Here is a 21,916-nt window from a genome sequence, read left to right as displayed (position 1 = left end):
CTCGCCCCGGACACCCCGGCCGTGTCCCGGACACCCTGCCCCGATCCAGCCCCGGTGCCCCAGCTCGCCCCGCTGCAGCACCCACGTGGGGAGTGTCACTGCCCCGGCCCCGCAGACTTTGCCCCTGGGACTCGGAGCGGGGTTTGCCCTCCTTGCCGCGTCTCCATGCTTACCCCAGAGGGGCCCTGAGCCCCGCCGGAGGGACACCCACGCTCCTACTGAGGCGGACAAAGGGCTGGGGTGCCCGCAGCCCTGTGATGTGACCGGCATCGCTGGCTCTCCCGGGCGCTGCTGAGGCCATGCTCAGGCTGCGCCTGCTGACCTGGGACGTGAAGGACACGCTGCTGCGGCTGCGGCAGCCCGTGGGCCAGGGCTATGCGGCCGAGGCCCGGACCCAGGGGCTGCAAGTGCAGCCCGAGGCTCTGGGCCGCGCCTTCCGAGAGGTGTACGGAGCCCAGAGCCGGCGCTTCCCCAACTACGGCCACGGCCAGGGCCTCAGCTCCCGGCAGTGGTGGCTGGATGTTATCAAACAGAGCTTCAGGCTCTCGGGCGTGCAGGACGAGGCAGCCTTGACGAAAGTGGCAGAAAAGCTCTACCGCGACTACAGCAGCTCTGACAACTGGGAGATGCTGCCGGGAGCCGCCGAGACCCTGAGCCGGTGCCGCCAGCTCGGCTTCCGCATGGGAGTCGTCTCCAACTTCGATAACCGGCTGGAAGTCATCCTCTCGCAGTGCAACCTGCGGCAGCACTTCGAGTTCGTGCTCACCTCCGAGGCCGCGGGCTTCGCCAAGCCGGACGGGAGGATCTTCGAGCAGGCGCTGCGGCTCGGCGGGGCCCGGCCCGAGCAGGCGGCTCATATCGGGGATGACTACAGCCGGGACTACCGGGCAGCCCGGGCCGCGGGCATGCACAGCTTCCTGCTGCGGGCGGCCGGGCAGGGCCAGGGGCCAGAGGTGCCCCCCGAGCACGTCCTGCCCACGCTCAGGCATCTCCTGGATCGCATCGAGAAGGAGTAAATGCGGGTCAGAGGGGTCCAGTGCTGCTGCCGAGTGCTGAACTGTCCCGACGTGAGATTTCTTGCTGCCAGTGGGCAGGGAAAAGCAGCAAGTCTGAACTGCCTATGGAGCAGGATTGTTCATGCAATAAAACATTTCTGATGCCCAGCAGTGGAGCAGATGTGTTTCATGGCTCTAAAAACACCACAGAAGAGGGTCAGATGTGGTGTCTTCCCCTTAGAGGGCTGGGTCACCCCAGAGGCTCATTCTGGCAGGAGATGGAGGCAGATACTGAGGTTATCCCTTCTCAGTCCCCTCGGGAACAGGCTCAATCATCCCCCAGTGCAAGTGCTAGCCCTGTCCCAGGGAAGGTTTGCCCACACAGAGCACCCAGGACACCCCTGCCCATGCCCTGCACCCTCAGTGCCACCTCACCAACATCTCCCCCCTTCCCAACAGCAGTAGACAGGCAGAAGGTGCCTGCAGGTCTCCTGCTGTGGGCAAAACAGTCTGGAGCTGGGCAATTTCACATAATGAATCGCCAGTTAACAAACTTTACTGATTTGGGTCGTGAGAAATAAAGATAACCCTTTAAAGGTGACTTTAAACCCCTTTCTCTGGCTCAGTTCCAGGCCTACACCTCTCCTTCCTCCCTGCCTACTGCCATCAGCTCCCTGTGTTTGCACCATGTTACCCTCAAACCCCATTCCCTTGGGACACTGTTTTGGTTTCTTTCTGCTACTCTTCGCTTGTTCTTCTGCTTGGACATGGCCCAGCCCCTCAGCAGTGCCGCTGTCCCAGCATGATTCCCCCACAGGGAACAGGCCCCTGTCCCTGTGGGGACAGTACACTGTCCCTTCTCTGCAGTGGGGCAGCTCTTCCCAAAAGCATCTCCAGCTGTGTCCCAGTCACGGAATCACAGAATTATTTAGGTTGGAAAAGACCTTTAGGATCAAGTTCAACTGTTCCCCCAACACTAGGCCTAGGCCATCACTAAACCATGTCGTCTAGTGCCACATCCACACCACCTTTTAAACCCTTCCAGGTGTGGTGACTCCCTCACTGTCTTGGGCAGCCTGTGCCAGAGAATTTTTCTCCACTATCCAACCTAAACCTCTCCTGGCACAACTTGAAGCTGTTTCCTCTTATCTTTCATTCTTGCTTGGGAGCAGAGCCTGACCTCCCAGCTCCACCCTCCTGTCAAGGAGCTGTAGAGCACGGTATGTCCCTTTCCACGGGCCTCCTCCCTGCCATTTCCCCATACATATCTCTCATGATTTCTCCTCTTTTCTCCAGCCCACCAGCAGACTGGAAAGCTGCCTTTGGTGAGGCAGAAATGAAACAATTGACCTAGGAGCAGCTGGCCCGGCCAGGCATTCCCAGACCCCCCACCCCAGCACACGGGGTCAGCTCTGGGACGAGAGGAAAGCTGCAGAAAACACAGAGGAACAGGTGTAGTGTGAAGGCAGGCGTTGTCTGAAGGCCCCTGGACACAGCCCACAGCCCTGCCCGGGCTCTTTTCCCCCGAGGCACTGTGCAGAGCACACACAGTCACACACACGGCCACACCCTGCTCACAGCACCAGCGAGATGCTCTGGTGTGCCACGGCAAAGACGGGGTAGACAGGCTCCAGGAAGGCCTCGCGGTGGGAGAAGAGGATGGCACAGGAATCGGGATCATAGAAGAGCAGCTCCCCCCCTGCAAAGTCCAGCAGGACCCCGATCTCTGCCGGGGCCTTGATCAGCTCCACGGGCTGGGGCTGCCCCGCGTGCAGGAACCGGAATTCTTTGTCATAGCGTGAGAACACCCAGGAGGAGGCGTTGAAGCCCAGGCGCCCTTCGTTGGCAGAGCCCTTCCTGGGCACGGAGCTGTAGCAAACCCCCAGCTTGTAGGCACAGCTCTGCTCCACGCTGACCTTCCAGGCACAGACCCCCGAGTGGAAAGGTGCAGTGGCCAAAGCGTTGGGCCAGTGGTCAAACCGCTCGGGGCAGTCCGAGTCCACCTTCGCCTTCTTGGGGCTGAAGGTCAGCGTTCTCTTGTCGTCTGACAGGCTGAGGTGGGGGCTCAGGGTTTTCTCGTCGATGTGTATCTCCTGTGAGCCTGCAAGAGAAGCCATGTGGTGAGCACTGACTCAGTGGCCGCAACCTTAGGCAGTCATGGCCAGGAGAAACACAAGCACAACCACCTTCTCCTCACACATCGTCTCTGGGGCCCCATCTGCTCCCCAGGGTGACAGCTCAGGCTGGGTGCTACAGCTTCTCCTCTTAGCCAGGGCCAGAACTCACCAGACACCTCTCCACTTTGCATTAAAGGCCCTGCTTATCTTCCTCTGACCCTGGCCTGACCCCACAGAACAGAACTCAGCAGGTTGGTTCACCCCACTTTTGGGAGAGATCCAAACCTAGTTCCTGTCCTTTCCCACCCCCACGGTGGGTGAGCAGGACCTGGCTGCTCCTCCCCCAGCCAGGGGAGCCAACAGCCTGGCAAGACTGGGAGGGCTGTGTGCAGAAAACCTGCCAAGCCGGAAAAACAGGACTGGAGAGGGCCAGGCAGGGAAATCTCTTTCCTGCTACAAAGCCCCAGGTGTTTATCAACCCAGCCTGAGGTGAGGGAAGCACCGTAGGGAGGTGGCACCAGGCCTAAAGCTGAGCATGGCTGTAAATGGATCTGGCTTTGCTGTGAAAAAAAGAGGGTACAAACCCAGCCAGTAGCAGCCAGGCTGGCCAGAGGACACAGCACCCACTGTGGCTCTGCACCATTTCAACATCATGGAATCAAGGATTGTCAAGGCTGGAAAAGATCTCTAAGATCATGGTGCCCTGCCCTGGCTGCATGCTTCCCTCTGAGAGCCCTCTCTGGGTCTGCAGGCTGTGGATTTGCACAAGTGTATCCTCAGTCCCTAAACTGGTGAAGCAGGGATGAGGCTGATGCCCAGTGGACTCACCTGCTCCTGAGGAGTCCCAGTTCCTGCCAGCAGAAGCCCCTCCTTGCTCTGCCTTGCCCCACCCTCACTTCATTCATCTGAGATCTTAAACCACCATGGAAACAGGGCTGGAGGGGTGACTCAGTGGCTCTCCCATCCCTGCCAGCAGCTCTACCCTGTCACACCAGCACCAGCCATTGCCCAACACCCTCTGCTCAGCATCCAGCACAGAGCACAATGAGCCCTTAAAGAACCAAAGGATGACCTCAACAGGGTCATCCCAGAGCCCAGCCTGCTCCAGGACCCGGGTCAGTATCCCTCTAACAGCAAACAGCATCCAGCAGCAACGCTCCAAGGTTTCCTCAGGCTGCACCTGCCCAGGTGCTCCCTGGCAAATGAACCAAGGCTCAATTATCCCTTTGCAAATCAATGCCACACACCTGTGCATGTTAGGGAGGCGTTATTGCAAGCCAGAGTGAGCCCAAAGAGGAGCTGAAGCCAGCATTTCCTTCAGCAGGAGCTGCCAGCCTCCTTCATCTGATGATTTATTTCCTCACACAGCAGCCAAACCTGAGATCTCCACGGGGTTCTGGGGCTGCCCACGCTGCTGGTGTGCAGGGCAGCTTTCCAGGAAGCCAAATGCTGCTCTGAATTCATAGAAAACAGAGCAGCACCAGACTTTGTCTTCCTCAGGCAGAAGGAGGGCATTAACCTCCTGTTGTGCAACACACAGCTAACCTAGGGCTGCATCCTGGTGGTCCATGCAAGTGAACACCACCCCAGTGACACCCACATTGCTTTGCTGTGGAATTGCAGTTCCAGGGGAGCATCTGAGGGAGGGGAAATGCTGGCAAAGTAACAGCAGAGTAATTCAGATCAGCAAATTTTCCCCCTCACACAAGCGTTTTGTCATGATTAAATCTGGATTTTCACATATAATTCTGATGAATGATTCCATTGGGAATTCATCTCGCCCTCAAGTCTATTTTCTCTGTGTTCTGTATCCATCAGGGTGGCCTTGGGACATGAGGGACACTGGGACAATAAATTCCCACAGTTAAGAACTCTGGGAAGCACATTTGTGTGAGCTGCAGCACATCTGACTGCTTTTAAAAATCCAAGTTCCCATGAAGCGAGATCCCTCCCAAAACAGTGCCAGAAGATTTACATCATCTCGTGGTGTAATGAAGAAGCAGCTGCCAACCTCAAACAGAAGTGATACAGAAGCCTGGATGCCAAGTAAAGGCATCAAAGGAGTCATGTTTATTTTTGAGAGTGAAATGGAGGCCCTTTTGCAGCTGCTTTACAAGTTTTTTAGAGGTTATGGAGTGAGCCATCAAGGCTTGGAATTTTCTGTTTTCAAGCAAATAAACAAGACAGCCACCTGCTCATCTGCCTTTGGGAGAAGGGACCACAGAGTGACACTTCACACTACTGTGTCTTAAGGCAAGCTCAGACCACTGCTGTTAATATTAAATGTCGAAGGCTTGGTCCAGCGTGGCCTGTGGGCTGATGAGATCCACAAAGATACACCAGGCATCCTCAGCATGCAGTAATGACATGTGAAATGTAACCACACACTCAACAAACCCCAAACAGAATGAGATTCCTGTGTAATAAGTGCATCAGCACATCCACCACAAGAACCAAATGCCTGAAAGTCATTACATTTCACAAGGACACCGTTGGGAGAAGAATCCTTACAAGAACCCTGTCACAACAAAGAAAATTAGGGAAAGGCTTCCTGCTTGACTCCATGGCTCTGAACATTGAGAACCTGCTCAACTGATTCTTTCAGGAAGAATTTCTTCCCTGAATGGGCTGTTAAATACTGGAAGGGAGTGCCCAGGGAGGTGGTGGAATGAGCATTCCTGGAGGTGTCCAAGGCATGACTGGATGTGGCAGTCAGTGCTCTGGGCTGGTGGGCTCAAGGTGATGAGCTCAGGTTGGACTGGATGGTCTTAGAGGTCTTTTCCAGCCTGAACAATTCTGGGATTCTGTGACACTGTCAATGCACCACTGGAGGGGCTGGCACGGAATCACAGAGTGATTGGGGTCTGAAGGGACACTAAAGATCACCTAGCCCCAACCCCTGCAGGGACACTTTCCTCCACTGCCAACACTCACAGATTCCAAAGAGAGAAATTAATCACAAAGGGAGAGCAACAGCAGAGTTTGCAGTAGATAAAAACACATGATGGTAGTGCTTGATAGGCACAGACTCCCAAGTTAATACTTAAAACCATGATAGCAATAAGAGCCTGAAGTGCAGACCTTGGATTTGGGCCTGGAAACATGGAAAAACTGGAAACAGCTCATCAGAATCTCAGCAAGATGATCTGAAATCCAAAGTTTGTACAGAAGCTTTGGAAAAACCACCCTAGGCAAATTTGTTCACAAGGCAAATTATGAAGGATGTTGCCATCTCTGAGAAACAAAAAATGCATTTGAAATACTCTAACAACAGACTGAAATCCAGAGTAAAAGCAAACATTTCACAACCAGTCATTCAAGCATATCACAGCCGGAGGAAAAACGTCTTTCCCTGCTTAACACAGCCAGCACCAACCAGGTAGACCAGTCCCAGAGCACGTCAGTGGCCTGGGAAATGCCTCTAGTGCAGCCTCAGCTGTACAGCAGGAGCTGAGCCAGAGCACAAACACCTCCAGAGCCACCAGCTCATGCACAGCCACAACCTCAGCTCATGATCAGAACGCTGCTTCATCTACTCACTGGCCCCTGCACTGGTGAGTCTCACAGACACCCCACAGGTGAAATCAGCCTCTCAAGAGTCCCCAGCAGCCCAATGCTAAACGTTATGAACAGAGACTTTTGTGACAGAGAGTCCCACAGCAGCATCAGCTTCACTACTGAAGAGAAGACCAGAGACCCAGGAAACAGCAAAAGAAACCACACAATGTCAAAGCCACAGAACTGCGAAGACACACAACCTTTTCAAACTCCAGTTTTTCCCTGAGCCACAACCTGCTTGGAGCCCCCACTGCACCCTCTACACCTCCCACAGCTGCTGCTGCCTCCCTGAAAGGGCTCCTAGAAACAAGCAGGGGCTGGGAAAGCAGAGGAGCAGGATACAGCATGAGGAAGTTTGGACACAGCATGAGGGTGTTTCTCTGGGCACAACATGAGTGAGGGTGCGGGAATTCCTGGAGCATTGCAAGATCTGAGCAAGACACTGACCTGTGAGGCAGCAGAGCACAGCACAGGCCCACAGTCGATGCAGCAGTGGACTCTGAACACAGGTCTGATTAAAGTTTAACTTCATAGACTCCTGTGGCTCCAAGATTCCCTCTGCCACCTCCATCCTAGCAAAGGAAAACAGGAGTTGTTTTAAAATATAACCATTTATTGTGCTGGGAGGTGTTTAAAAGATCACAATGAGGTATGGCAGAAGTTAAAGAGGAGCTCTGGCTGCAGAGAGACCACAGCAGGGGTGTCTGGCCAGCTCTCACCCTGAGTGATACTTTCAGTTGGCTCTGCTTACAGCTCCTTGTGAGAGGGCTGCAGTGTTGTAAAACACAACCCAGCAGCCTGAGTCAACAGCTCCTCACTCAGCAGACACAGGGTAAATAAATGTGTCTGAGAGCAGCCATCAGGGTACCAGGGGAGCACAATGAACAGGCAGAGAATCAGAGTTCCATCTATTGCCAGAGCCCCACAGTCTGGGCACAGAGCAAGTCAGGACAGCAGGTTCCACCCAGCACAGAGCCAGGGGTTTGCTGGCTCCTGTGGGCTGCAGAACACAGTGAGCTCCTGGTTATGAGGACAGACTGTGGCACAGGCTGCTGGGGATGTGCTCTGGCACATTCCATACTCTCCACAGGCACAAATACCCCCACAGGCCCTCTTGGCAGCACAGTGAGACCAGGACCAGCACTCTCATAGCAGCCACAGAAATAAATGACTTAGATAAAACTAAATAGATTAAATAAAAACACAGCCACCAAGGTGCTCCCTCAGGAAGGGCAGCCCAGTGTCACTGATGAGGCTGTTGGGGACACTGAGACCTGCACCTGATTCTCCCTGCCCGTGCAGAGCTGGGGAGATGCTGTGCCAGGCACCCCCAGCATGGAGCACAGACCATCCCACCTCCTGCCAACCGCCTGGCACAGGCCTGCTCCAGCCCCCAGCACACCCTGGGGTTTTCTAAGGAGCTGCAGAAGGTCTCCCATGAGCAAGGACTGCTGATCTGGGAAAGCACATGGAGCATGTCCAGGTGCAGCACAGCACATGGAGCAGAAACAAGAGGCCACGTTGGCATCTCTGTGCTCTGTCCTTGTCCACAACAAAAACAGCACAAGGGACAAAGGAGGTGTCATGGGGTGCCTGAGTCACGGCAAGCAGCACAGGAGCTGTGGCTATGCAGGTGTGGAGCAGGAGCAGGGAAAGCTTGGAGCAGGGTCAGGGAAAGGACCAGGAGCAGCTGGGTACTAACCTCTCGAAGATTTCTTGCTCTGCATGCTGGGGACAAGGAGAGAAAGAGTCATCACATCTTCAATCCCCACAGAAGACACCCCAAACACAGCAAACCCAGGGAGCAGCATTCCCCTTCCTGACCCAGAGAAGCCACCCCTCACCCCAACCTCAGCCATGGGGAGAAGCAGGAGCATCCAAGATCCATTTTCTTCAGCTGTAACATTTCCCACTTCCCGACTCAGAACATGAGTGGTAATGGTTGAAGGCAATGCATCACACGTGTGGCTGGGGCACTGCCTGCTGTCCCCTCTCTGTCTCCACTCCACTAGGGCAGGCTGCAGGAACAGCCTGTGCTCCCAGCAAACAACCCCAGGGCTTACAGCAAAGGAGGGAGGTTGCAGAGGGTTTAAGCCGAGAGTCAGGTGACCTGATGGTCAGTCCCACTTGTTTCTGTACCTGCTGGGCATGAGGCACTCTCAAGGTACAGCAAAGTGATAAGGAAATACCTGATCCCTGTTCAAATCCAAGCAGTGCACTTTGCATGCCTTCAGCTTCTCTGTGGCATGGCATGTGTTGATTCCAGACAGTCACAAGTACCAACACCAACAACCCAAGGTGGAGAACACGTGAATCCCTAATTCTCTTCCAAAAGGAGAAACTGAGGGTGTGGCTGTTCTCTGCCACAGGCAGCTGATGGATCCTGCTCTCCAACCTCTCCTCTTTTTGGTGCAGCTACAGCCCAACACATCGAGGGGCAGGACAGGAACCGCCTTTCCCACTAAAGGAACATCTGCCTTCCTTCCATAGGATAGGGTCTGTTTTCCAAACTGAGCTGCTGTTCCCTTCCTCACAAATTTACACGTGGGAACAGAGGCTAAGCAAGGCAGAAGTCCTGCTCATATCTAAAATGAGAGGAATCACTTGGGTGAACCCAGATGATTCAATAACCAAAGAAGGAACTGAGCAAGGGGAAGCACAGGCTGCTTTGCACCACGAATATCCCTAACAGGGCTAAGCCAGGCAACACAGGGGACTTTCCAGAAGAGCTGCAGGTGTTTCCAAGGGTCAATTTTTATTAAAACTAGACACTAGAAAACTGGTGGCACAACTAACTGTTGTAAGAGCAGCTCACAACCCAGAGCTGTCCTGGCTGTCCAGCCTAAGGGCAACTACAAGCCCAGGGCTTAGAGACCTGAACCCAGGTGGTTCTGGACCTCATTGCAAGAGCAGGATTGGGCAGAGCAGATGCTGTAGGAACCACCAGGAAACCACAGGGGCTTATCAGGATCAGGTCAAGGAAGTTCCCTGAGCCAGATCTGCAAATGTTTGTCCTGTCCACCTCTGCCTCCCTGCTGTCAGCACGGCAGCTGCTGAACACTGCACTGAAGTCCCACAACAAAAAGTGCAGGTCAGCTCTGGGCTGCCCGACTCACAGTACTCACCAGCAGGCTCTGGTCATCCAGGTTGGTGATCATGTCCACCAGGTAGGTGCGGAGGGCACCCAGCTTGTGCAGAGCCTCTGTCCAGTGCACCTGCTGGGTGAGGATGCTCTGGTGCACCCGCTCCTCCTCGGTGTGCACCCTCTCCAGCAGCTGCTGCTCCTCGTTCTCACAGGCCTTCCCCACGAGGAGCAGCCTCTGGATCACCAGCTCCCGCGCCGCGCTGGCCGCGCTCTGCCGGGCAAGGACACGGCAGCAGCATCAGCCCTGCCCCAGCCCTGAGGGGAGCCCCAGCTGCTTCTGCTGGCTCTGCTGGGGCTCAGCCACTAGTGCTGCTCTGCTCACTGAGTCTAGGCCATGGCATATGGGGAACCTGGCACCACAGCAGTCCCAAACCTGCCCACTCAGCCAGCCCTGGTACCTAAGTGACAACCTGCGACGGACCAGAGTCCTGTCCCTCAGCAAATCTCCACAGAGTCACTGTAGGTGAGAAACAGGCTGAAACAGCTGGGGGGGTTCAGCCTGAAGAAAAGATGCCAGGGAGGACTTAGAGCCACTTCCAGGGACCTAAAGGGGCTCCAGGACAGCTGGAGAGGGACTGAGGACAAGAGCCTGGAAAAACAGGACAGGAAGGAATAACTTCCCACTGCCAGAGGGCAGGGCTGGATGGGATACTGGGAAGAAATTTTCCCTGCGAGACTGGTGAGGCCTTGGCACAGGGTGCCCAGAGAAGCTGTGGCTGCCCCTGGATCCCTGGCAGTGCCCAAGGCCAGGCTGGACAGGGAACTTGGAGGAGCCTGGGACAGTGGGAGGTGTCCTTCCAACCCAAAACCAAAACCCAGTCTGGGATTCTCTGATTCTATCACTGTCCTTTGTCCTCATTCTCAGTGACAGCAAGGAACAAATAAACCCAGGAATTCCAAGGCACTGATCCTAGTAGAACGTTTGATTGTTGTACACTCGCACCATTGGCTGTGCAAATTTTTAGGCAAATGAAGCAAGAATTCCAGACACACCCTGGCACTCCATTTCCACAGCCCCATCCCGACGTTTCCCCCCCGGGGACCTGAGCATCCCTGCCGGGAACGGCGAGCGGGGAGCGGGCAGGGCCAGCCGCAGGGACTCACCAGGACGGCCTGGTCTTTGGCAGGCAGCACCTCGTCCACGTGCCGGGCGATGGCCGCGCTCTGCAGCTGGAGCCGCTCGCAGCGCTCCACCAGCTTGTTCTGGGACACGGAGCAGCAGGTGATGGATGCGGGCCGGAACGGGGCCCCGAGCCCCCGGCAGCCACCCCACACCCCCCGGTCCCCCTGCACCACCCCACAAAGAGCCCCTTCTCCAGGGGGACCCCTGAGCAGCCCCCCACTCCACCAGGGCCCCACGCCGCCCCACACCCCTGGCTGAGCCCCCATCGCCATCCTTGGGGGACACACACCCGCCAGAGGGTCCTTGAGAGAACCCACTCCCTCTGGGAACCACCCGCATGGCCCCACACACCCCCAGGGACCCCTACACACCCCGCCAGGGACCCTCACACCCGGCCAGGGACCCCCACACACACCCCAGGGACCCCCCAAAAACACCCCAGGGACCCCCCACACACTCCCAGGGACCCCACACCCTGTCAGGGACACCCACGGCCCCACACACCCCCAGGGACCCCCCCACACACCCGGCCAGGGACCCGCACGGCCCCACACAGCCCCAGGGACCCCCAAGGTCCCACAGCTCCTGAGGCTCCCCCACACCCCGCCAGGAACCCCTGTGGCCCCATACCCCCACCGGCACCCCCACACACCCCCAGGAACCCCCATATTCCCCCACCGTCCCACACCTCCAGGGACGCTCATACCCACCCCGCAGCCCATACACCCCCCGAGACACCCCGGACCGCCCGCCCCGCCGGAACACCCCGGAGCCGCCCGGCCCCTCTGCCCGCCCGGCCCCGGGCTCCCCTCAGCCTGGCCGGGCTCCCCTCGGCCGGGCCGGGCTCCCCTCAGCCGGGCCGGGCTCCCCTCGGCCGGGCCGGGCTCCCCTCGGCCGGGCCGGGCTCCCCTCAGCCTGGCCGGGCTCCCCTCGGCCGGGGCCGGGCTCCCCTCAGCCGGCCCCGGGCTCCCCTCAGCCGGCCCCGGGCTCCCCTCAGCCTGGCCGGGCTCCCCTCGGCCGGGGCCGGGCTCCCCTCAGCCTGGCCGGGCTCCCCTCGGCCGGGCTCCCCTCAGCCGGGCCGCTCACCCACCCGCAGCCGCTCGGCCCGGGCCATGCTGTGCCCGCACCTGCCGCGGGGGTGGCGGCCCCGCCCGGCCGCGCTCCGGCTCCCGGCTGGGCTCCGCCCCGGCCCGGCCCCGCGGAGCCGGCAGCGGGCGGCGGCACGGGCGGGACGGCGCCGGGGCCGGTGAGTGCGCGGCGGGGCCGGGCCGGGCCGCGGGGCTGCCCTTCACAGACCTCCCTTCGCAAACCTTTCCCGAGGGCTGCCCCGCCTCGCCTCTGCCCGTGCCGCATGGCTCCTTCGGGATGTTCCCGGAGCCCTACAGGGACACCCCCATCCACGGGGACCCGGGATACTCCCACTGACTCCCACAGGGACACCTCCATCCATGGGACCAGGGACACTCCCATTTAACCCACAGGGACACCCCCATCCATGGGGACCCGGGATGCTCCCATTTAACCCCACAGGGACACCCCCATCCGTAGGGACCCAGGATGCTCCCACTGACTCCCGCAGGGACACCCCCATCCACAGAGACCTGCCAGCACCACCGTGGGGTCACACCCAGCTCTAGGAAACCAGGATCTCCATTCTTCCCAAAGCCAAACACCTTCCTCGAAGGGATGCTTATTCCCCCATGAGGCTGGGGCAGCGCTGCTGGGGTCCCTGTGCCACTGCTGTGGTTGTTGACATTCTCTGTCCCACAGTACAGCTTTCACTGCAGAGTCCAGACAGATGGAGGCAGCAGGTTGGCTTATTTTTCAAAAGCAATTCAGTAAAAAGTGTTTGATTTCTGTCAAGCGATGCATTTGGGGGGAAGCAAGGATAAGGGCATTCTCCAGCATGAAACTCAGGTGGAGGTGCATGGATCACTTAGTATGGATCACTTGTTGTAGGATCCCTGAGTTTTTAGAGCTTTGTGGTGGAGCAGCTGATGGATAAACGTGTGTTGGGATAAAACAGCAAAACCCTGGATTAACATCCTGCCTGAGCACTGTGCTCATCCAGGACGCAGAAAAATCTGCTCTTTCTTACAGCAAGGAAGGGGCAGGAGAGCAGTGAAACACAGGACAAAGCTCCCACCTTCCCTGCAGCCTCCCCTGGTCTGAGGCAGCTCCCTGTGACCTGATGTGCAGGTAAGGATGAACATTATCTGTAGGTTGGAAACCATAACTATCAAAATTTAAAACTCAGAATTCAGGTCTTAGCTTTTCCTGCAATCTTGGTTTGCAGCTTGCAGAGTTCTCCCACTGTCAGAGAAAAATCATGTTCCTGATGAACTGAAACAATTGGGGCAGTCGGTCTGGTTGAAATAATAAATTGCCAAATTGTCAGAGCCCCTCAGCTGTGAGATTGATCATTCCTCACATCTTTGGAACATGCAAACTCATGGATGGAACAGCAGGAGATTAACTGGGTATTACTAATTGCTAATCACAAAGGCTGTCAGGGTAAAATTAGAAAGGGAATTTTGTAGAAACCCAACCTCTTTTGCTCACTGCTTCCAAGATTTGGTTTTCACTATTTTTTGTGGACAGAACCTTCAAGCATTTTTTTTTGCTGGAAAAAGCAAATTGGGTTTTTTCCCCTGATTTTGATTAGCAAAATGCTACAGCCACGGAAGATGGGCAAGCCAACAGACTAAATCCAATTAGTGTGCCTCGAGCTAAGCAGCTGCCAGTTATTGTCTGTGACAATTCACTGTCACTGAGACTGGTTTCTGCTGGGTCTGTGACCCATGAGGACACGGGGGGAGATGCTGCTCCTCACCTGGGTGGATCTGCTGCACGGTCTGGCTGTGCTGAGCCCTCCTGAGGACAGGGCAGCCTGGCCCCAGCCTGGCCAGCAAGTGTTTGCTGAATGCATCTGGGTTATCCACGTGGTCCTGTCTTGCCTGGAACTGATGTTTGGACATGGAAAGTCTTCCCAAAGTGTTCCTCAGCTCATGGAAAGATCACTTCAAGTATTGGCAGGCTGGCTCAGCTGAGCTGGGGCTGCCTGTGACTGCACTTGGTCCCACCAGTTGTTGTACGAGCTTCAGTCTGAAGGTGCTTGCCTTCACCAATCCAAAAACGGGGATCTCCAGGATATATGGAAGTCCAGACCAGATCCAGGAGTAAGAGGAGGTGTAAAGAATGACAGGCAGCAGCTCCATCTCTGCTGTGGCCTCACCACACTTGGACATTTTTAAGCTTGGTGTGAGGTCCCAGTAACCAGCCAGCCAGAGTTGCTGGCTCTGCTTTAAACTAGTTCCACTCAGGACCTCCAATGTCTCCTCCTCTGAGGTTTTCTTTTTACTCTGAATGGAGTTAGGATGTAGATAACACATTATCAGCACTTAATCCTGTACGTGTGACAAACAGAAACCCCTCTGGATCCCTGGTGATGCTGTGTCCCTTCACCCACAGGTTGTGTCCCCTCAGTAGGTGCACAAGGGGCTGATGTGACACCCACCACTGCCTGCTCCTTGCCAGGGCTATGGGGGAACTTCAGAGTAAAATCAGCTTCCACACAACCAAATACAGGTAAAGCAATGCTGGGAAATCAGGTCTTGTTAATAGACCAGCTGTAAGAGTAAAGACTGAACACAAATGACCAGACAATATAGCAAGCACAGGGCTGATTCAAACATCCATCATTTCAGTATTGGATGTTTGAATCAGGTTTTCATTTCTAACTCTCATTTCTAAAGTCTGTTCAGCTTCTTTGGAGGACTGAAATCCCAAATGTTGGTCACAGGAATGGCCAAGCACATAACCATGGCCAGTGGTTTTGCTCTGTATGGCTGAGGCAGAGCTCTGAAGGGGAAGAGCTCCAGGAGTGGGTCTTTGGCCCAAATACCCAAACTGCCTTGTGTCTTCCAGGCCTGTTGCCAGCTTTCATGGCCAAGATGAAATAATTCAGTCCCTGGCAGCAGGGAGAGGGGTCTGTACCTGGAGAGCAGCACAGGGTGGCAGTAGGGGGGGACTCATGGCCAGGAAGGTGTCACTGCCAAGGGCTGAGCAGCAGCAGAGGCTGATCCATGTGAGTGGCTGTGGAGGCTGGTGAGGCCAGAATCTCTTTTCTTCTTCGCACCAGCACAGAGTGAGCAAAATTAAATATTCAGCAGCTGTAGAGCTGGGATAGGTGTGCTCCATCTCACTCACAGCCTCTCTCTGGCTTTCTAAGACAGATGTCATGTCAGAAGATAGCAGAGGTGCCAGGGCATGGAACCCTGGCTTCTCTTCCCAGGCTCTGCAGTCCCACTGCTATCCCTGTTCCTCTGCAGGGCCAACAGCTCCGTGGGACAGACAGAACCCCGTGGTGCCTCCCAGCAGCACAGCCCCACTCACACCGACGCTGTCACCTCGGTGGCTGCTCTCAAACCAGACCTGTGTGTGTCAGGAGGAACGGATAAGGTGAGGTATTCCCTGGAACAGGAAAATACATCAACAGCTTCAAAAATAAGGTTGAAATGCGAGCTTTGAACATTTCCGTGGATGGTTTGCTGTGTTGGTCCCTGGATTTAGAAAGGAAAAATTAGTTTAGAGTGAGGGCACGCACTGAAGCACATGGAATTGAATTTTGTAACCTCTCCAGAGCTCATATCACATCAATGCTCCCACTCAGGCTTGGGATTGCCAGACTGACTCTTACATCACCTGTCTGTAAGGACAGCTGTACATGCTCTAGGAGCTGAAAACCAGAGGAACCTGTTCCCTGTCCTGTGGACTGTGCACAAGTCTTGGTATGACGTAAGCAGGGATGTAAAAAATGCCCCTGCCCTGCTCTCGTGCTGACCCCTGCCCATGTCCCTGCAGAGCGTGGCCGTGTCCAGTTGGAGATCTGGGGCCGCCCTGCGCCGCTTCTTCGGCCACGAGCGCGAGGTCACCAAGGTGAGCACCAGGGTCCCCCTCAGGAGCTGGGGAGCCAGGAATGGTGGAGCACTGCTCTGTCACCCACACAGAAAGGTGGGATCAGGGTATTCCTGGTGTCCAGCTGGGGAAGGTTGGGCTTCAAGACCTTAAAGGTCTTTTCCAAACGTAACGATTCATGATTCTGTGATCAGAACACATCAGGTTTTTGCCAAGGTCCCAACAGATACTTTTGGAAGCAGCATGGAGTGTTGCATCCAGACTGAACAGGGCTGCAGGAGGTCTGCATGTAATCTTGTCTTCCACTCCAAGAGACTGTAGCAAAAGCTCAGGATGAATCATGAAATAATGAGGTCAAGCTTTTGATGCAGAGATGCCATTCACTTTTCTTCAGGTCTCATTCTGCTAGGCTTGACATTATTCCACTAATCAGCCATGCCTGGCTGATACATTCTGAGAATACCTATACTAAGTGTAGTAGCTGGCATATTCTGGGAATAGCAGGGCTTTAATTTCCTTCCTGGGACTGAGGTGACAAAGCTAAGCAGGCTTCTGGGAGAGCAGATGTGCACCAGCCACACCACACACTATAGCTGTGTGTGATGTGGCTGGTGCACCTGCACAGGGGACAGCCCCAGTGGGTCCCCTGGACTGTGGGTACTGCAAAGACAAAGGGGGCTTTGTTCACCTCAGTGCTCAAAATAACTATGCACTGGGCTAGTTCAGGGTTGTAAGGAAGTTTTCCTGTAAAATGAATGGTTTCTAAGAACAAGACCTGAGGGCACCTATTCACCATCCCTGGCTCTGGGGGGGTCAGGGACAGAGTTGGGAGGCCAGGCTCTCCCCAGTCGTGTTCCTGTTCACGTTGGGCTGTGGCAGGACAGCAGCAGAGTTGTGCTCTCCCTGTGAACAGGACAGGAGGATGAGCAGCTTCTCCTTCTGGCCCTTGGCAGGTCACCTCAGCCCTGGACTCCAACAGAGTTTTCAGCGCATCCCGGGACAAGACAGTGATGATGTGGGAGCTCCACAGAACTTCAGGGCCAAGCCAGCACTTCCCAGGACATGACCTGGTTGTTACTGGACTGGCTGTGAGCCCAGGTGAGGGACAACACACTCCCAGTCCCCAGGGACTGACTGACAAGGTTTCTTGCCTTGTTTTTGATGTTAACTTGTGGTTGCAGATGCCTCCCAGCTGTGCACGGGCTCCCGGGACAACACCGTGTGCAAGTGGGACACTGAGACTGGGGAGTGTCTGGGCAGAGCTGCAATCTCCAGGAATCTGGTAGTATCTGCTGTTCCTCAAATCCCATCCCATCATCTGTTTCCCTGCCTACATGGTTATTTCACACATGGAGCTGTGCAGAGAGAATTTGCTGTGCGCTTGGTGCTGAAGGGAGCCCTTGGGACACTGTGTACCTGGGCAGGCTCAGCTTGAGGCTGGTTACTCTTCTCCAGGTAACAAACCCAGGAGAACAAAGGTACCTGGGGACTCATGGCAATTTATCAATGCTCTTAGAGCTGTTTGGAAGCACACAAAGTCATGGAATTACTGACGTTGGAAAAGATCTGTAAGGCAGAGTCCAGCCATTCCCTCAACACTGCCACAACCACCACTAACTCATGACCCCAAGTGCCACATCTACCTGTCTTCTAAATCCCTCCAGGGATGGTGACACTCCACCACTGCCCTGGGCAGCCTGTGCCAATGCCTGACCACCCTTTCAGCAAAGAAATTTTCCCCAGTATCCAACCTAAACCTCTCCTGTCAAAACTTGAGGTTATTTCTTCTCACTGCTTGTTCTCTGGGAGCAGAGCCTGACCCCTGCCTTGCTGCACTCTCCTGTCAGGGAGCTGTGGAGAGCCAGAAGATCCCCCTGAGTCTCCTTTTCTCCAGGCTGAACAAGCCCTGTGCAATGAGGCTGCATTCCCTCCTGTACCACCCCCTGGTGCCTGTGCTGTCCCTGCTCCCATGGCTGTGTCCTGCTGCTGGCACCTCCCAGCTTCAATCACCCCCAGTAACCCCACTGGCACTGGGCCTGGCAGGGGAGCAGAAAATGTCCTCATCCAACGTTTCCAGCTCCCAGCCCTGCAGGAGGAGGGAGAGGTTGGCAGCTCAGTGGTTCCATCCTCAGGCAGACACAGCCTGGGCTACACACAGAGGTGGGTCCTGTTCATCCTTCCCTTTCCACAGGTCACACACCTGTGCTGGGTTCCTGGGGAGCCCTATGTCATCCAGACCTCAGAGGATAAAACCACCAGATAAATTCTCCCTGTGGCCACAGGGAAGGGAGGTACAGCCTGAGGCTGTTGGTTACATGACCACAGCTGGTGTAGCTAAAAGCCACCTGCCAGCTCACCTGGGCCTGGGAGTGCAAATCTCCAGCCAGGGACAGGGGCCGGGAGCGCCACTGGGTGGTGACTGTGGGTGAAAAGGAGAATTTGTGAGAAAGGAGGCTGGAGGAGTGATCCAGCATGGATAAACGTAGGGAAGCAGGGAGAGTTTGGGAGCAGCCAGGGCAGAGCGTGTGGGCACAGCGGGGCTGTGCGGGAGGGCACAGAGGGAATCCATCGTGGTGATGATGCCTCAGGGTGTCCTTGCCCTCTGCTGTTCCCCGCAGGGTGTGGGACAGCCGGGAGCTGCAGGTGGCACACACGTTCCCGGCCAAGCAGCACATCCAGACGTGCTGTGACGTGAGCCAGGACGGGCGGTACTGCCTCAGCTGCAGCAGCGGCTCTGCCGGCCACGGCGCCGAGGCCACCGTGAGTGCCCGGGCTCCTGCTCCCTCCCCTCCCTTCTCCCTGCAGGCAGGGAGAGCAGCACAGCACAGCTCAAGGGTCTGAGTGCTCCCACTGCCTTGGCCTGTGTCTTCCTGCCTGTCCCTTTGGGAAGTTCTGCTCAGGGAATATCAGCAGTCATTCTTCCTGATTAAACCGTTGGGATTAGCCCCATCCCTGGAATTGTCCAAGGCTAGGCTGGATGGAGCTTGGAGCAGCGTGATTTAGTGAGTGGCATCTGTGCCCCTGGCAGGGCATTGAAACTCTTAAAGGTTCTTTAAGATTCCTTACACCTCAAACCAGTCTGGAATTTCATTTCAGTAAAACACACAGGGGAAAAAACAGTGTTGGCATTGAGAAACACAAGCTTCTTACAGAAAGCCAATAAGGGATTTCTTGCTTCAGGTGTTTCCAAACCAGGGATACAATGCTACAGGTTTTCAGTCCTGTCTGTGAGGATCAAGAGGGTGAAACTGTCCCACCCCAGGGTGGGCAGGGCTGAGGATGGGAGCAGGCTGGATGCTTCTTTCCTGCCTGCACAGTCTTAGCTTGTTGTCTCTAATGGGTGTGACCATGTGCTCAGTCACCAGTGGTGAAAACCCTTTGGGCTTTGATGTTCTTCAGAACTCTGAGCAAGGCAGGGACCAGGGCAGTAGCCATGGGACTCTGAGCAGTGGTGAGAGCTATTTATCCCACCCCACCTTCCTGTCCTGGTTAAACAACTCGGTGCTGGCAGAGCTGGGGCTCTACCACTGCCTGTTTCCTGCAGCTCTGGGACCTGAGGCAGACCAAGGGCCGAGTGTGTGAGTACAAAGGGCATTTCCAGACCACCACCTCGTGTGTCTTCCTGCCCCGGAGCCCCACGCTGGCCCCCAGCATTGCCACATCCTCCAGCGACAGCACGGTGAAGGTTTGGGACCAAAACACTGCAGGTAGGAGAGGCTCCTGCCCACTCTATGTTCGTTTCTCTTAGATAACAAACCCACCTCCCTCAGTTCTGTCTCCTGGTGGTGATGGGCAGGGTGAGTGCTGCAATCTCTGGAGTTTACTCCAAGCCAGCTGCAGGGCAGAGTGGAGAAATGCCCCAGGGCAAACCCAGGGCTCAACAAGCATGAAGGAGCTGCGTGTCAGAGATGACAGAGCCCTTTCTCAGCTAAGAGGAAGAATTACCAGGCAGCTTTTAAAGATACAGCTGAGTTAAGCCATGAAAGGACAAATGATAAAAAGAAAAAAGAACAGGGGCACTGCAGAGATTGCTGCAGGTACAAGTAGAAAGTTGTAAGGAATAGAAATTGTGCTGGAGGACAGAGGGCTGGTCAGCCAACACCCTCATTTTGGTTGTCCTCTTGAAGGGGACTCGTGGGCATTTTGGGGTTAAACCTGGGGCTGAGGGTGAGTCCCTGCCTGAGCTGGGCACAAAGGTGTTTGTTTGCCTGCCAAGCCCTGCCTGGCAGCAGGTTCTTAGTAACCCTTGTGCTGCAGACAGAGACCTCCTGGGAGCTGTTCAGGTTCACAGCATTAGACACTCCCCGGGGCTAAGCCCCTCTCCAAGGGAACTTCGTTAAGATGGGATGAAAATAGAAACATGAGGCTGTCCTGTAGAGAAGGACCTTCTGTTCTCTTACCTGTTCATTTGCCTTGCTGCCTGTGCACCCAGAGTGCTCATGGGGCTGGCAGCAGCTTTGATCCTCTTGCCTTCCTAGCTGGGTGAGCCATAATCCAGCTGCCCTGGGAAAGGTGCAGGACACCAGGAGAGGCAGCTGCCTGTGGGTCCAGGCCAAGTGCAGCTCTGTTTGCAGCTCAGCCTGGGGCTGGGGTCTTTGCACAAACTGGCACAGAGGGTTTAATAACAGACACAAATGGAAAGGCTCATGTGGCACTGGATACTGTAAATCTTATTTCTCTTTCGGAGATTCATCAAAACCATGTGGTGAGTGTAGCACAGCCCTTAGAAAAACTGTAAGAAATGTGGGAGAAAAAGGTGTGTTGGAAATGCCTCCAGGCAGGCATGCCCTGCAGCTCTGCCGGGTGAGGGCTGTAGGTCCATCCAGCCTTGCTCACCCCATGAGCCTCACCCCAGTCTGGATCCCTGTCAGCCACGGCCTGACTGGGCAGTGCACAGGGGTGAGAGTCTCTGTTCCAGGGGCACATCCACATCCCAATGTGTTGGGTGTGTGGATCCAGGACAGTGAGGGCAGCAGCTCACCCATTTCAGGCAAGCAGAGCCCGGAGGTGGGAGGTTGGTGTGGCCCTGCTCATCCCAGCAAACCCAACATCCCTCCCTTGTCCCTTCCCTTCCCTTGCAGCCTGCCTGGCCACGCTGTGCCTCGAGGGCTCAGGCCCGCTGGCCTCGCTGGCCGCCTGCGACAGCTCCACCCTGCTCTGTGCCAGCTCCAACTCCGGCATCCACGTGCTCCGTGTGAGCGGCGGCGCAGAGCTGGTCCTGCGGGAGGTGGCAGCGTTCTGAGCACGGGAACCCTCTGTCACTGAAGGGATGTGACCCCAAGAGCTCCCCTGACAGTGAGCAGCAGGGACTCTGTGCCTGTGAGACATGGCAGCAGGGCTGGGGGAGTGACTGGTCTCGTGGGTGACAGGGAGGCATCAAAGCTGACCAGGAGAAAAGCCAAACCCCGGGAGCCTTCAGGCCAAGCTCCTGCTCCTGACTGAGCCTCCTGCATTCTCCTTGCAAAGCGTCCCTGCAGGCAGAGGCACGGGATGGGCAGAGGGAGATGAGATGCCAGGTCCAAGGAACAGCTACTTGAGCACCAGGCACAGACCAGAGGAGACTGCAATTAAATAATTCTTCTGTGTTGGTTGCTGGCCTCTCATTCCATTGTATTTTCCCTGGAAGGAACTGTGTTCATGTTCCCAAGGCACAGACAGCTGCTCTCCAGCTGACAGCAGGGAGGTGAATCCATCTTCTCTTTACTCCTGAAGGTTTTCATCCAGTCACAAAATATCCTGAGCTGGAGGGACCCACAGGGATCCCCCAGCCCAGCCCCTGTCCCTGCCCAGAGCCCCACCAATCCCACCCTGGGCATCCCTGGCAGCGCTGGCCAAAGGCTCCTGGAGCTCTGGCAGCCTCAGGGCCGTGCCCATTCCCTGGGGAGCCTGGGCAGTGCCAGCACCCTCTGGGGGAAGAACCTTGCCCTGCTCTGCAGCCTGAGCCTGCCCTGGCCCAGCTCCAGCCCTTCCCTGGCTCCTGTCCCAGAGCAGAGATGGAGCTGCCCCTCACGAGGAAGCTGCAGACTGATCAATCTCCCCTCAGCCTCCCTTTCTCCAAGCT

The 21,916-nt window shown here is 55.9% G+C and overlaps 3 protein-coding genes across 4 annotated transcripts; 2 read left to right on the top strand and 1 right to left on the bottom strand.

Annotated features, from left to right (window-relative positions):
• The first annotated feature begins 299 nt into the window (after nucleotides 1-299).
• On the top strand, nucleotides 300-1,163 carry HDHD3 (haloacid dehalogenase like hydrolase domain containing 3). Its single transcript, XM_066332547.1, has one exon. It carries the CDS (start codon nucleotides 300-302, stop codon nucleotides 1,014-1,016), a length of 717 nt encoding a protein of 238 aa, XP_066188644.1. The 3' UTR covers nucleotides 1,017-1,163.
• Nucleotides 1,164-2,160: 997 nt separating this feature from the next.
• BSPRY (B-box and SPRY domain containing) lies at nucleotides 2,161-12,103 on the bottom strand. The gene is made up of 6 exons (XM_066332545.1): nucleotides 12,029-12,103; nucleotides 10,920-11,018; nucleotides 9,796-10,026; nucleotides 8,373-8,398; nucleotides 7,118-7,242; nucleotides 2,161-3,096 (listed from the first exon to the last, which is right to left on the bottom strand). Exons 1-6 carry the CDS (start codon nucleotides 12,050-12,052, stop codon nucleotides 2,570-2,572), a joined length of 1,032 nt encoding a protein of 343 aa, XP_066188642.1. The 5' UTR covers nucleotides 12,053-12,103; the 3' UTR covers nucleotides 2,161-2,569.
• Nucleotides 12,104-14,479: 2,376 nt separating this feature from the next.
• On the top strand, nucleotides 14,480-21,097 carry WDR31 (WD repeat domain 31). Of its 2 annotated transcripts, XM_066332544.1 has the most exons (9): nucleotides 14,480-14,526; nucleotides 15,270-15,399; nucleotides 15,802-15,876; nucleotides 16,809-16,953; nucleotides 17,037-17,137; nucleotides 18,047-18,116; nucleotides 18,476-18,615; nucleotides 19,400-19,562; nucleotides 20,937-21,097. In XM_066332544.1, exons 1-9 carry the CDS (start codon nucleotides 14,480-14,482, stop codon nucleotides 21,095-21,097), a joined length of 1,032 nt encoding a protein of 343 aa, XP_066188641.1. The 2 variants fall into 2 exon arrangements, with proteins under 2 accessions (XP_066188641.1, XP_066188640.1); XM_066332543.1 differs by lacking the exon at nucleotides 14,480-14,526 and having other exon boundaries at nucleotides 15,187-15,399.
• The last annotated feature ends 819 nt before the right edge of the window (nucleotides 21,098-21,916 follow it).

The sequence above is a fragment of the Sylvia atricapilla genome, chromosome 19, assembly GCF_009819655.1.
Source record: "Sylvia atricapilla isolate bSylAtr1 chromosome 19, bSylAtr1.pri, whole genome shotgun sequence".
Taxonomy (NCBI): Eukaryota; Metazoa; Chordata; class Aves; order Passeriformes; family Sylviidae; genus Sylvia; species Sylvia atricapilla.
This window is presented reverse-complemented; position numbering and strand designations above follow the sequence as displayed.